General features: G+C 43.0%; 1 protein-coding gene across 1 annotated transcript in view; it reads right to left on the bottom strand.

Annotated features, from left to right (window-relative positions):
* LOC125461298 (collagen alpha-6(VI) chain-like) overlaps positions 1-13,030 on the bottom strand; it is a 135,485-nt gene that overhangs the window by 32,533 nt on the left and 89,922 nt on the right. Inside the window, exons 24-26 of the mRNA XM_048549897.2 lie at positions 10,888-10,923; positions 8,624-8,686; positions 5,956-6,018 (exon numbers count right to left, since the gene is read on the bottom strand). Coding sequence (XP_048405854.2) covers positions 5,956-6,018; positions 8,624-8,686; positions 10,888-10,923 — 162 coding nt within the window. The remainder of the gene's footprint in view (positions 1-5,955; positions 6,019-8,623; positions 8,687-10,887; positions 10,924-13,030) is intronic.

Raw genomic sequence — 13,030 nt, 5'->3', positions numbered from 1 at the left:
GGAGAATCTGAGATAACAAGGTGTAGAGCTGGCTGAACACAGCAGGCCAAGCAGCATCAGAGGAGCAGGAGAGCTGACGTTTCGGGGCTAGGCGCTTCTTCAGAAATGGGGGAGGTGAAGGGGGTTCTGAAATAAATAGGGAGAGAGGGGGAGGTGGAGGCTTGGGGACCACTTTGTTGAACACCTAGGCTGGGTTCGCACTAACCACTGCACCTCCCAGTCTCAAACCATTTCAACTTCCCCTCCCATTCCTCAGACTACATGTCTATCCTGGGCCTCCTGCAGTGCCACAAAGATGCCACCCGAAGGTTGCAGGAACAGCATCTCATATTCCGCTTGGGAACCCTGCAGCCCAATGGTATCAATGTGGACTTCACAAGCTTCAAAATCTCCCCTCCCAGTACCGCATCCCAAAACTAGCCCAGCTTGTCCTCGCCTCCCTAACCTGTCCTTCCTCCCACCTATCCCCTCCTCCCACCTCAAGCCCCACCCCTATCTCCTATCTACTAGCCTCATCCCGCCCCCTTGACCAGTCCATCCTCCCTGGACTGACCTATCCCCTCCCTAACTCCCCACCTACGCTCAACTTTACTGGCTCCATCCCTGTCTCTTTGACCTGTCTGTCTTCTCTCCACCTATGTTCTCCTCTATCCATCATCTATCCACCTTCCCCTCTCTTGCTATTTATTTCTGAAGAAGGATCTAGGCTCAAAATGTCAGCTTTCCTGCTCCTCTGATGCTGTTTGGCCTGCTGTATTCATCCAGCTCTACACCTTGTTTTCTCTGCAATACTATTGTCTAGTTGGGTGGAACTGCCTACACCTGTCCATCTCTCCCTCTTTTAAGATGCTTCTTAAAAATGTTGATCTCCAACCAACCTTATACTCACCTGTCCAGTTAGTTCTATATATGACTTGGTAGCAGGTTTTCTCTGACTGTGAAGCACCTTGATTAGTTTTATTCTGATAAAGGTGCAATTTAAATGCAAATTGTCACTATTCTGCAAATTTTCTATCAGTTGGACCAATGGCAATTGACAGAAACTGCAGCTTATGTTTTTAATGACAGGCCGGTCAGTTTAATAGTAACTTTTTGCCTGGGGTCTTAATAGTATTGAAGGGAACTGAGAGAAGAGCAGTGCACTACAGGCTACAGAGTGAAAATTTAGAAGTTACCGACTGAGGCAGATTGAGTGCGCTCTTGAACAGAGTGTTAGGAGTCAGATGAGTAAGGGGAAATCTTAATTTCTTTGTTTTTTTAATTGTCTTTGTGTTTCACACTTACCTGAAATTTGCTAATAAACTTCTAAATTTCATCCAGGCTTAAGCAAAGGTATACAGGCCCTTCACCGAACGTTAGCTAATTAAGGTAAATGGCTTAAACATTTTCTTTCTACACTTGGGGCTGAGCTAACTTTGTGCGTATGAATACAGGGCCAACAGTGCGACTTAGCACTGAAGATAACTTTAAACACTGTTCTGAGTTGAGATTTAGGGGAAGAAGGTCCTTTTTTATCATTAGTTTTCTCTAGAAGAATTGGCTTTTGCTCTACTGTAGATGAAGAATCGATTTGCTTATGAGTATCTGACAAGAGGCTATTGCCTATTCTGTTTCTAAAATTTAAAGTTATTCAGTAAAGGTTAATTGAATAAAAATAGAAGTAATTGATTGTGGAAATTAAAGGTGCCAAGACAGGTAATATATCGTGGCTGCAGCATGGTAGAGCTAATGAGTGCCAGTATGTTCCAGCTCTGCAGTTGGGTGGTTCAAGGAGCTCAGCTCAGGGCCATTGAGTTGAAAGACAAGCTGTAGAGCATCCTCACATGCAATACATCAGAGTGTGGGAGTTATCACGATATTTTGCAACAGGATGTGGTCACACTCCTTCGGGTAAGATCTTCTGATTTGATCAGTGGCTGGTAATGAGGCACTGTGTCTGCAGCTAAAGGGAACCAGTGGGCAGGAGTACTGCAACCTCAGCCTTTGTAACTGCTCAACAGGTTGAACGTTCTTTCAGCTTGTTGGGATGAGAATGAGGGCTGTGGGCTGAATCGGTCATCATCCATGGTACCACAGCGAAGAAAGCCATTTAGGTGGAAGAGAGCAAAAAGAAATATCATTGACTAGACGTTAATACAGTGTTGACACCATTCTCTGCAGCAAAGAGTTGACGACATCTGCTTAGGGCAGGACAGAAACTTGTAACGGAAGGGCGAGGATTAAACTATTGTGGTCCATCAAGGCACCAACAACAAAATAAAAAGTTTTGAAAAAGCAAGAAATTACAAAACAAAACTCTAAAGTAATGATCTCTGGATTTTTACCTCAGCCATATGCAAATTAGCATTAGGCAAATAGGGTTAAATAAATAAATGCATAACTCCAAGACTGAAATGGTAGAAGTGGGTTCAACATCACGAGGCATTGGTGCTGAGGCTGGGAAAGTAGGGATTGTACTATGCAATGCCCTGCCCTTGAACCTTGCTGGGATCAGTATTCTAATGAGGCACTTATGAGGAAAATAGAAAGGGCTTTAAATTAAAAAGTGGGAGGGAAGGATCAAATTTTGAAAGATGTGTTAAATCAAAGCAGCTCCTGTCCTAATTGGATCCTTATGGGTCTTCACAGGATGGATGCAGGGAGGCTGTTGTCCCTTGTGACACAGTCTGGGACAAGAAACGATAAGTTCAGAGTAAAGGGTCACCCAGTTAGAACACAGATGAGGATAAATTTCTTCCATTAGAGAGTAATCTGCAGAATTCTTTGCCACAAAGGGCTGTAAAGGCTGGGTCATTACATATATTCAAGGTTGAGATAGACATATTTTGAGTTAGTAAGGGAACCAAGGGTAATAGAGAAAAGGCAAGAAAGAGAAGTTGAAGATTATGAGATCTGTCTCATGGCCTAGTTCTGCTTGTATGTCTCAGTCTTATGATCTTAAAAGCGTACTGTAATGGGAACCAGACAGCAGGCAGTACTAGACTGATACATTGTGATAGTTGGAGAAAATAGAGGTAAAATTTCAGGTCTGATACGACTCTTCTTCAGAACTAGTCGGCTAGTTCAGAACTATTGTCTAGTTCTGAAGAAGACGCTTGCTGGACTCGAAATGTTAGCTCTGTTCCTCTCTTCACAGATGCTGTCAGACCTGTTGAGCTTCTCCAGCATTCTCTATTATTCCAGCTTCCCAACATCCACAATATTTTGCTTTTATTTAGGTGAGATAGTTGATACATTGGTCTTAATTTTTCAAAATTTACTTGATTCAGAGAAGGCTCTATTGCTTACAGAGTAACAAAATGGAACATTTTATTAAAAGAAGCGAGATGGAAAACGGAAATCTTCAGCCAAAATACCTTAACGTCTATTAAAGGGAAAATGTTAGATGTCTTAATTAAAGAAGTTGCAGTATTTTGAATTGGCACTTAGAAAAACTCCAAAGTAATCAGACGTATCCAACATGATTTTGTCAAAGGGAAATAATGTTTGACTAATTTTATTGGAGTTCTTGGAAGAAGTAACAAGTGATATGGATAAAGGGGCACTGTGGATGTAACATACTGGGATTTCTAGAAGACATCTAATAAGGTGTCATATCAAAGGGTTATTATGGAGAATAAAAGCTCACAGTATCAGTAGCACATATTGGCCTGGTTAGAAGATAGTCTCGCTAACAGAAAATAGACAGTAGGCATAGGTGGAGCTTTTTTTCCCCTCTGGTTATCATGCCATAACATGTGGTGCACCACAGAGATCACTCCTCTGCGCGCGACGTTTTACAGTTTATATAAATGACTTTGCTGAAGGGAACCAAAGATTGTATGTAAAGATAGCTTAGTGATGACACCGAGATATTTAAGGAAGTAAAGCGGTAAAGAAGTTACAAAGGCATACAATTGGATTAAGAAAATGGGCAAACATTTAGCAAATGGAGTATAATGTGGGGAAATATGCAGTTGTCCATTCTGGACAACTGCCCATTTTGAGGTTGGACAAGCTAAGTTTGTATCCCTTCAAGTTGAGAGCAGTAAGAGATGGGCGGATTGATCTGTGACATGCTGAGGGGTCATGACAGCTAGATGTAGAAAGAAGATTTCCTATTGCGGAAGAACCTAGAGCTAGAGGGAACTGTTTAAAAATATGGGTGTTGTCCATTTAAGACAAAGATGAGGATAACACTTTTTACATAGAGTGCTGAGAGCATTTGGAACGCTTCCACAAAAGGTGACGGAAGCAGTGTTTGAATATTATTAAGGCAAAAGTAGACAAATTCTTGTTTAGCAAGGGGGTGAAAGGTAATTTGGAATGTCCAGTCACCTGATCAGTTTTGATCTTGGTGAATGACACAACAAGCTCAAGTGGCCAATTCCTGCTTCGAAATCACATGCTCATGTATCAGTATGTTCATAAAAGTTGTAAATATTCACTTTATCGTGACAACGTCCGCTGTTAACTAATATCTTCTGGCAGATCGTTTCAGTGACAGATTGCCAACTGCTACTATATCAAGACATCTTTATCCAAAACCAATAAAACACTGCCTTCTGGGACAACATTGCCTCAGAAGTCAACTTAAAGTCAACACAGCATTGCCATTTTAAAAGATCTGAATTACATATGTGCTTTCTGTTTTGTTTTCTTTCTTTCCATAACTTTCCCCATCCATCCAAAAAAGAATTACTGAAACTTAAGTACTTTGACCAAGAACTTAACTAATGATCTGAAAAGGAAGTTAGTATTCAGGATGAGCTGTAAATAAATTTCATGCAATTATTTACTCCTGATTAACACAAAATTGTTTTCCAAAACTTGGGAATCTCAGGCTTGGCAGGAAAGAATCAGGCAGTAGAGACTGCGATTCATTTAAAGGAAAATACTGTGGAAGCTAGAAATCTGAAACAAATACTGGAGAAACCCAGCAGTTCTGGCAACATCTGTGAAGAGAGAAACAGTTAACATTTCAAACCCAGTATGTCTCTTCTTTACTAACTGACTCAAGTACTTTGACAGTCAGTCACCAGTGATCTCCGAATAAAACAGGTCTTCTGAATGAGCTGTAAATAAATATGACTTTTCAACAAGTATCATTCTTCTTTCAGTTCTGAAGAATCATACTGGACTCAAAATGTTAACTCTGTTTTTTCTCTTCAGACGCTGCCAGACCTGCTGAGTTTCTCCAGCACTCTTTGTATTTGTTTGAAACTGGGATCAGGTTAGATGCAAAACTGTCACAATTACAGCTCCCCTTCCAGCCCAAATATGTGACAACTTTTCCTGTCCATTTCCTCCATTTATACTAGTCAGATACTTACTGGATAACACCCATGCTGTTGAGTTACATGGTTCTGCGTTCAAGTCCCACTCCAGAAACTAAAGCATGAATATCCAGGCTAACAATTCAAACAGGAGATGCTGCTCCATCTGTCCTCTCAGGTGGGTGTGAAAGTTCTCAAGCCCTTCTTCAAAAGCAGGAATAGGTTCTTGCTCAATACTTTGACAAATGTGACTGAAACAGTGTGTCCGGCCATTTATCTTTGTGCAAATTGGCTGTGACATCTGTACTTTCTTTGTTATGTTTTGTGACGTGCTCATGTGGTAAAAAGTGTTATAATATGTAAGTCCTTTACTTTCTAGATAAGAAATAATCATTTAGCGTATCATACTCAGGCCATTCACTACAATGTATCAATGTCCTCTTACTCAAACATGCAATCTCAAAGAGGGAAAAACATACTCAATGTCACCAAGAATAGGTTAAAAACCTCTTGCCCAACTCTTGACAATAACTAAGCCTCATTAACCCATTAATCCTACAAATCCCAGCTCTCCAGAAACTTGCTTTCTATGACTTGAGATACCTCAGGAACGAGTCCTGAACTTTTGAGAAACACAACTTTAAATCAAAAGCCACTAGATGATACTGTAATATATTAACACATTAAAACTCTTACTAACCGGAATCCCTGGTAATCCTTGCTCTCCTTTTACTCCTTTCAGTCCAACAGCTCCTGCAGATCCCTGGAAAATAATTAAAGGTGCATAATATGTGAAGAAAACCAGTCAAATCTAACCCATAAGTTATGGCTCAGAGGGGGAAGTTTTTATTTCTGACATATTGGAAATCATCATACAGTGTCAAATCAGACACTACTCCTCAGTCTCCTGACTTTTTCTGTATCAATATTGTCCATTATCAATAAAAAAAATACTGTACCACCTATAAACCAAAACTAAAAATAACTGACTGGAAATTCACTGGCATCAATATCAGAACTAACAAATTAGTTTCCAAATAGAAGCTGTATTTAAAATTTTCACTTCCCGTTTGGATACACCTGCGTTGTGTTTATGAATATTTTCAAGATTTGAGTCAGGAACAATAGTTTTTACATTGAAATATTGCAAACTAAATGGTACAATTCCAAACAGAAGTGCAGTAACAGAGAGATAAGTCTTTCGAAGGAAGCAAGACAATTCATAAAGCTGTTTAACAAGAAGCATATGGAACCATCAACTTTCGAAATAGAGACATAGAAGAAGATCTATGAGCTCTGCCAAGGTCAAGAAAAGAGGCAAAGAATATCCAAGAATACTTGCACTAGCCAATGCACCGGTTAACGTCCCTGTTTCCTGACCCCATTCTCTGTGTCAGTCTTTTTGATCGAGGGAAGTTCTGAGCTCACAGGGCTGCCAACCTCAGTTCCAAAACCTTTGTTAATAGGTGGGTAATGAAAGCTAACTGTGATCTTCTGGTCGGTCCAAAGTTTCCCAACACAGTGGCACACACCCAGCAGAAGATCTCAATTCCTGGCTGGGTGCAGGTCCAACCAAAGGCTGCCCTCTCTAGTATTCCGTTGTGCACTGTTTCAAGCCCCTCTCCATAACCACCGCCCCCAACACACACACACACACACACACACACACACACTCTGCCCAATCCCATTTTGTCCAACTGGCAAATATCAGATGGAACATTCAAACATTAGAAATTGAAATGATCGGAAATGCATTATCTAAAGGGGCAGCATGATGGCTCAGTGGTTAGTGCTGCTGCCAGGGTCCCGGGTTCAATTCCAGCCTTGTGTGACTGTGCAAATTCTACACAGACATTCTCCCTGTGTCTGTGTGGGTTTCCCCTGGGTGCTCTGGTTTCTTCCCACAGTCCATAGGTATGCAGGTTAGGTGGATTGGCCATGCTAAATTGCCCATTGTGTCCAGGGACATGTAGATTAAGTGAATTAACCATGGAAAATGCAGGGTTACAGGTAATGGGGGGAGGTGTCTGAACAGGATGCTCTACAGTGGGTCAGCGTAGACTGGACGGACCGAGTGGTCTGCATCTACACTGCAGGGATTCCATGATTGATTGATTCTATGAAGGCGGTTTGAAACAGATTTGATAGAAATTTTCATATTCAGGTGAAAAATGCAGGGCTATGAGGATTTCTTTTTTACAAAAATACTCTAGATCTTTGCTTGTGCAGTTAAAACTAACAGCCAGAGAGTACTGTGCCTTTTGTGAAAATATGCTGATTATCCTTTTGCTTCAGCCAATGAAAAAGAGGGGGAGTCAGATTGCAGGAAAAAGACATGCCTCAAATCTAATGTGAAATAATCTGACTTTAATCCAAAGTGAATACCTTACTTCACCAGTGCTCTGCTTCAGTGTACGTTTTTTTCTTTATTCCTTAACAGGATGAGGGTGTCGCAGGCCAGGCAGCATTTATTGCCCATCTCTAATTGCCCAGACGGCAGTTGAGAGTCAACCACATTGTTGTGGGTCTGGAGTCACGTATAGGCCAGACCAGGGAAGGATGGCAGTCTCCTTCCCTAAATGGCATTAGTGAACCAGAGATAGTAGGAACTGCAGATGCTGGAGAATCTGAGACAACAAGGTGTAGAGCTGGATGAACGCAGCAGGCCAAGCAGCACCAGAGGAGCAGGAAGGCCGACGTTTCAGGCCTAGATCCTTCTTCAGAAAATCTGCATTATCAGTCCAGTGATAATACCACTAGGCCATTGCCTCCAAATTTATTCACTTGGATCAGGGACCAAATTAAATTTTCATCACCTCAAAGTTAATGGCCAGGGAAACAAATAAAATTCTTAAAACATGATAAATCAAAATTTCTGCAGTCAAGTCACTTCAAACTCCATCCTGTACCTAACCAATAGGGGTTAAATCAAGAAACATACTGACCAGCAAAACAAAACCAGATCCAACTTTCGAAGAACTGATTCAAGACTGAATCTCATTAATCTTAACTTGATATAAAGCCTCAGAGAGATTTAGACTTGCAAATTATCTTTTCAGTTCATATAAGTCAAACCAATCAGAGTTCCCAGAAGATACATTAGAAGATTCAAACTTTCAAATTTACCTAAAAACCGAAAGGATAGCGAATGCTGCAAATCAGGAACAAAAACAGAAGTTGCTGGAAAAGCTCAGCAGGTCTGGCAGCATCTGTGAAGAATGAAATCAGAGTTAACACTTTGGGTCCAGTGAACTGAGTTCTGAGGAAGGATCACTGGACCCGAAACGTTAACTCTGATTTTTTTCTTCATAGATGCTTTCAGACCTGCTGAGCTTTTCCAGCGACTTCTGTTTTTGATTCAAATTTACCTGTTGGCCATGGAGTCCAGAGGGCCCAATGGATCCTGGGTAGCCGGAAAGTCCCCTGACACCCTGTAGAAGGAAATTTGAACATTGATAGGGAATAAAAAGCTGTTTTCAATTAGATTGAAAGCCTATGGAATAGCTCAGATATGCTCTTATGAACTGCATTGATTGAGTTGGGTCAAATTTAGAATTGAAATTGTACCGAGAAGCGTCACTGGAGGTTGGGTTCTAACCTGGAAGTTACAGCCAAACTTGACAGATGGGCAGCTAGAACTGCAACTTACACCCAGTTATCTCAATTTTAATTCTCAACATGCCAACAAGAGCAATAATTGGTACTTACCTGATTCTAGCACATTATAATTAACAGAATAATCCTTGTTTCCTCAAGCAAAATTCATAGAAGTTCCAGGTTAATATTGTCCAGCTCAAAATTAACCTCCATCATTAAACCTTCATAGTCTCTTAAACAGCAGATAATCTCAGAGGAATCTTTTTGCAATTCATTTTCCTTCAAATACTGATTCAATGCTGCAATATTTGGGGCGGGGGAGGATGTTGGATAGGGGTGAGGTCATGGAGAAGGTGGCATTAATTTTTTATTAACCTTCCTCATGGAAAGCTGATGCAACCAGATCAGCTGCTTGTTTCACAGCCTGAGGATTTTACTTTCTTTTTAATATAGGTGTAAATCCAGGCAGTCATGCTGATAAATCGATTGGTCATCAGGTGGTTATGTTAGAATTCAACATGACAATTTTTCGCTGCTTTTGACTTCAGTGGTGCTAAAAATGTTGACTGACCTGAGTCTTTTTCTGATGCATCGACAGCATAAACTGCGATCTTACACTGGTCCCAGCCTTTGTCGACAGGGATAAGATAGATTGCACAATGGTAATATATGTTTTAGGCTTGAGACATAAAGGATCTGCATTGAAATAAATGTTTTTATGACAGTCAGTTTACTTTAATTTACTCATGGAATGTGGGTGCCACTGGGGTTCAACATTTATTGCCCGTCCCTGGTTGCCCTGGAGCAGGTGGTAGTAGATGTTCTTCTTGAGTCACTAAAGTCCAAAGGTAGAAATACATGGCTCTAAAAGAGCCTGTAAATTTATTCAAAGAATAGGACTGTTCTCCCTATTATCCTGGCCAATACTTATTCCTCAAACAACAACTAAAACAGACAACCTATTCATTATATTATTTCTGTGGAACATCTCCAAATACAAATGGACTGGCCCATGTTCTGTCTTGTAACAGTGACAACACATCAAGCATACCTCATTGACTGCATTATACTCTGGGATAGACTGGAGTCATCACAAATATCAAAACAAGTTCTTTCTATTGCTTTTTATAGGTGAAGTAACAATGTCTTTGGCAGTCATCGCAAGTCTGCGTGCATCTAAGTAAATACATTCTCACCAAGGCTAGGGCACAGAAAGCTACAAATCATCTTCTAAGCTAATCAACGCCCAAAATCTCTTACCATTTAACTTCCAACTATTAGTTCACTCAAGAAAGCCTGATTAAATGGGCTCCTTTACAGAATTAAATTCACGTGCTCTGTGTGAAAGGCAGCTACAAGGGAGTGGAACCTTCTTTAAATTAGTCATGTTATGGCCAATTGAGGGGAAGAGAGAAAGGGAGCCAGTTCACTTCTCCTCACTTGGGAGCTTGGCAATTTGGCATATCTCACCTAGAATCATATTAAATTGGAGACTAGTTGTAGCACCATGCATACATGAGATCAGAGAGAACTTTGATGGCATGTTCTTCAACCACAATGGATAACTCTAACCGGTGGCAGATCTTCAAACTAAAATTACATGCTCCTCCCAATTCTCTTTCAATATGCCCATAGCTAGAAAGGCAAAACTGTAGAAGGGAGGACCATGTTGAAAATTCCACCCCCACCAATCACCAAGTCCCTGTGGTCTAATCAGTTTGCTGACCCAAGGTAGGATGGCTCTGAAACTTTCACTACTGATCTTAGCAGCCTGCAAACTGCTGAAAGCACATGTTATCTGGAGATCCTTTTTCAGATTGCCATTGAATATAAAAGAGTATGTTGTTGTGGGGGAGGGGGTAGAGCGAAGGCGAGAGAGAGGAAGTGAGGGTGGATGATAACGTCTTGTTTATTGGGGAATGTTATCATGGTATTAGCAACAGTCATCTATCATTTTGAACCCAAGCTGTCAGACAGTAAATAGTTTTATTTATCTTAATAAGTGCTACTAAACTCAAGGACGTTATCAACTCACCGTTTTACCCACAAGTCCTCTCCGGCCAGGCCGCCCCTTGAACAAAACAATAATCAATTTGTTTTAGCCAGCCGACAATTTTGAACAGACTGAAATATAACAGAAATGACTAAAGAATAAAAGTGTTCCAATCTATAGCAGTTTATCTAAAATCAGTGACATATTTAATCATCACAACTAATCCAAATTGAAAACAATCATATCTTTAAAATTTCCATTAAAATTACCATCAATCTTCATCAGAGCCAATTTTTTTTTGAATGCCAATAAAGACCAGCTTTTAAACAGCCACCAGGATACATGAACATCAACTAGCCACAAAATGACATGACCCACTATCACTCGTATCCTTACATACAGATGAGGAAGGACACCACTTTGATTGGGACAACACATCCATCCTAGGACAAGCCAAACAGGGACACGCACGAGAATTCCTAGAAGCATGACATTCCAACCGGAACTCCATCAACAAACACATTGATTTGGAGCCAATCTACCATCCTCTGAGAAAAAGAACAGGAAATGACACCACCAATGCAGGAAATGACATCACCAACCCAAGGAAACCTAAACAGATAAATAGAAAGCGGGACATAACACCAGCGCTTCGTCGGAGGCTCACTGTTGATGTTACCTAGAATGGTGACAAAACATCTGGGAACAAACCTTCAAGCTCAGTGAACCAGCTTACATCTCGAACAAAATAAAGACCCACTCTCTTGTGGACCGAGAGGAGGAGAGTGCTATCTTGGGGGTGAAAGGAAGACGTCGGGTTGGCTGTGCACTCTTGCAACCAGTGGATCTTAATGCTGGCTTCGGCCTAACGCTGGTTCAGGGGAGCAGCCAACCTGCAACGATGGCTGCGGCAAGTGCTCATGCCCCAGGTCAGGGGGTCCGGAACACCATCCGTGTTTCTGTAAAGAAGGTGGATGAAGGTGCACCTGTGGACCGCACCTTCTTCGTGCAGAGGGTCCTGTTGGACTGTTGTGGGTTCGCTGCTGCGGACATTTACTGCCTGCAGGATTTCCCCGGAGGATGTTTTTATGACGTGACCTTCCGGAGTGCCAAGCTTTGCGAGCGCTTCCTAGAGGTTTTCAAGGAGAAAGGAGGTGAGGGCCCCCTCTCTGTATTGACCGCTGTCCCGCTGTTTGTGATGCCAGCGCAGAGGAGCCGTATGGTGACTGTACACATGTACAACCCGCATGTGCCAGCAGTTGATGTCCTGACCTTCCTCGGAAGGTATGTGAAGGTGGAAGGGGACCTAACTGACATCGTGGACCCCTTTGGCATCTGGACGAGTAAGAGGCAGGTCAAGGTGACGCTGAGGATGGGCGCAGACGGGAATGTCGCACACCCACCATCCAGCTTCGCAATCGGCAGGAGCAGGGGCTACCTGACCTATGCAGGGCAACCTAAAGTCTGCCATGCCTGTGGTAGGTCAGGTCACATGGCGGCCGACTGCAAAGCCACCATCTGCAGGAACTGCAGGGAGGAGGGACACCTTGCAAAGGATTGCCCACGAGAGAAAAGCTGCACCCTTTGCGGGGAAGCGGGCCACCTCTATAGGGCATGCCTGCAGCGGGGGACCACGTACGCCCAGGTCGCCGGCAGGGGAAATGCGGGGCCAGCGCCCCCGGAGGAGAGGAAGGCACCAGGGCCCAGCAAGGACCCCACTAATGTGCACGAGGGCCAGGCCGTGCAGGAGGGCCCAGCCCTGCAGGATGGGCCCGAGGCCAGCAAAGCACCCCTGCAGGCTCCGATCCCCACCGACAACCCGGAGCCAATGGAGGCGGCGACAGGCGACCCAGGGGAGTGGACAACAGTCCGGAAAGCGAGGAGGAAGGTGCGTCGACGGGCCCAGGAACCGCACCCATCAGGCGGGAAGAGGCAGCTACAGGGGGGCTATAAGAGCTCCTCTGACGAGGAGGATTCGGAGAGGGCCCACCCAAAGCAGAAGTTAAAGATCTCGAGGGGGAAGGAAAGCAGCACCCTGCTTCCAGGTGACGGGAGGCGTCCTGAGGCTCCCTCCAACACCCAGTCAAGTGCCGCTGGAGCACTGGAGGGCCCCCCGGAACTTCCAGGCGGGAAGGAGGAAACAGTGCGTCCCCAGCCTGACCCGGAGCTGGACCCTCCTGCCTCC

This window comes from Stegostoma tigrinum, chromosome 2 (assembly GCF_030684315.1).
Source record: "Stegostoma tigrinum isolate sSteTig4 chromosome 2, sSteTig4.hap1, whole genome shotgun sequence".
Classification (NCBI taxonomy): Eukaryota; Metazoa; Chordata; class Chondrichthyes; order Orectolobiformes; family Stegostomatidae; genus Stegostoma; species Stegostoma tigrinum.
The sequence above is the reverse complement of the archived record's forward strand: the minus strand, read 5'-3'. Positions and strand labels throughout refer to the sequence as shown.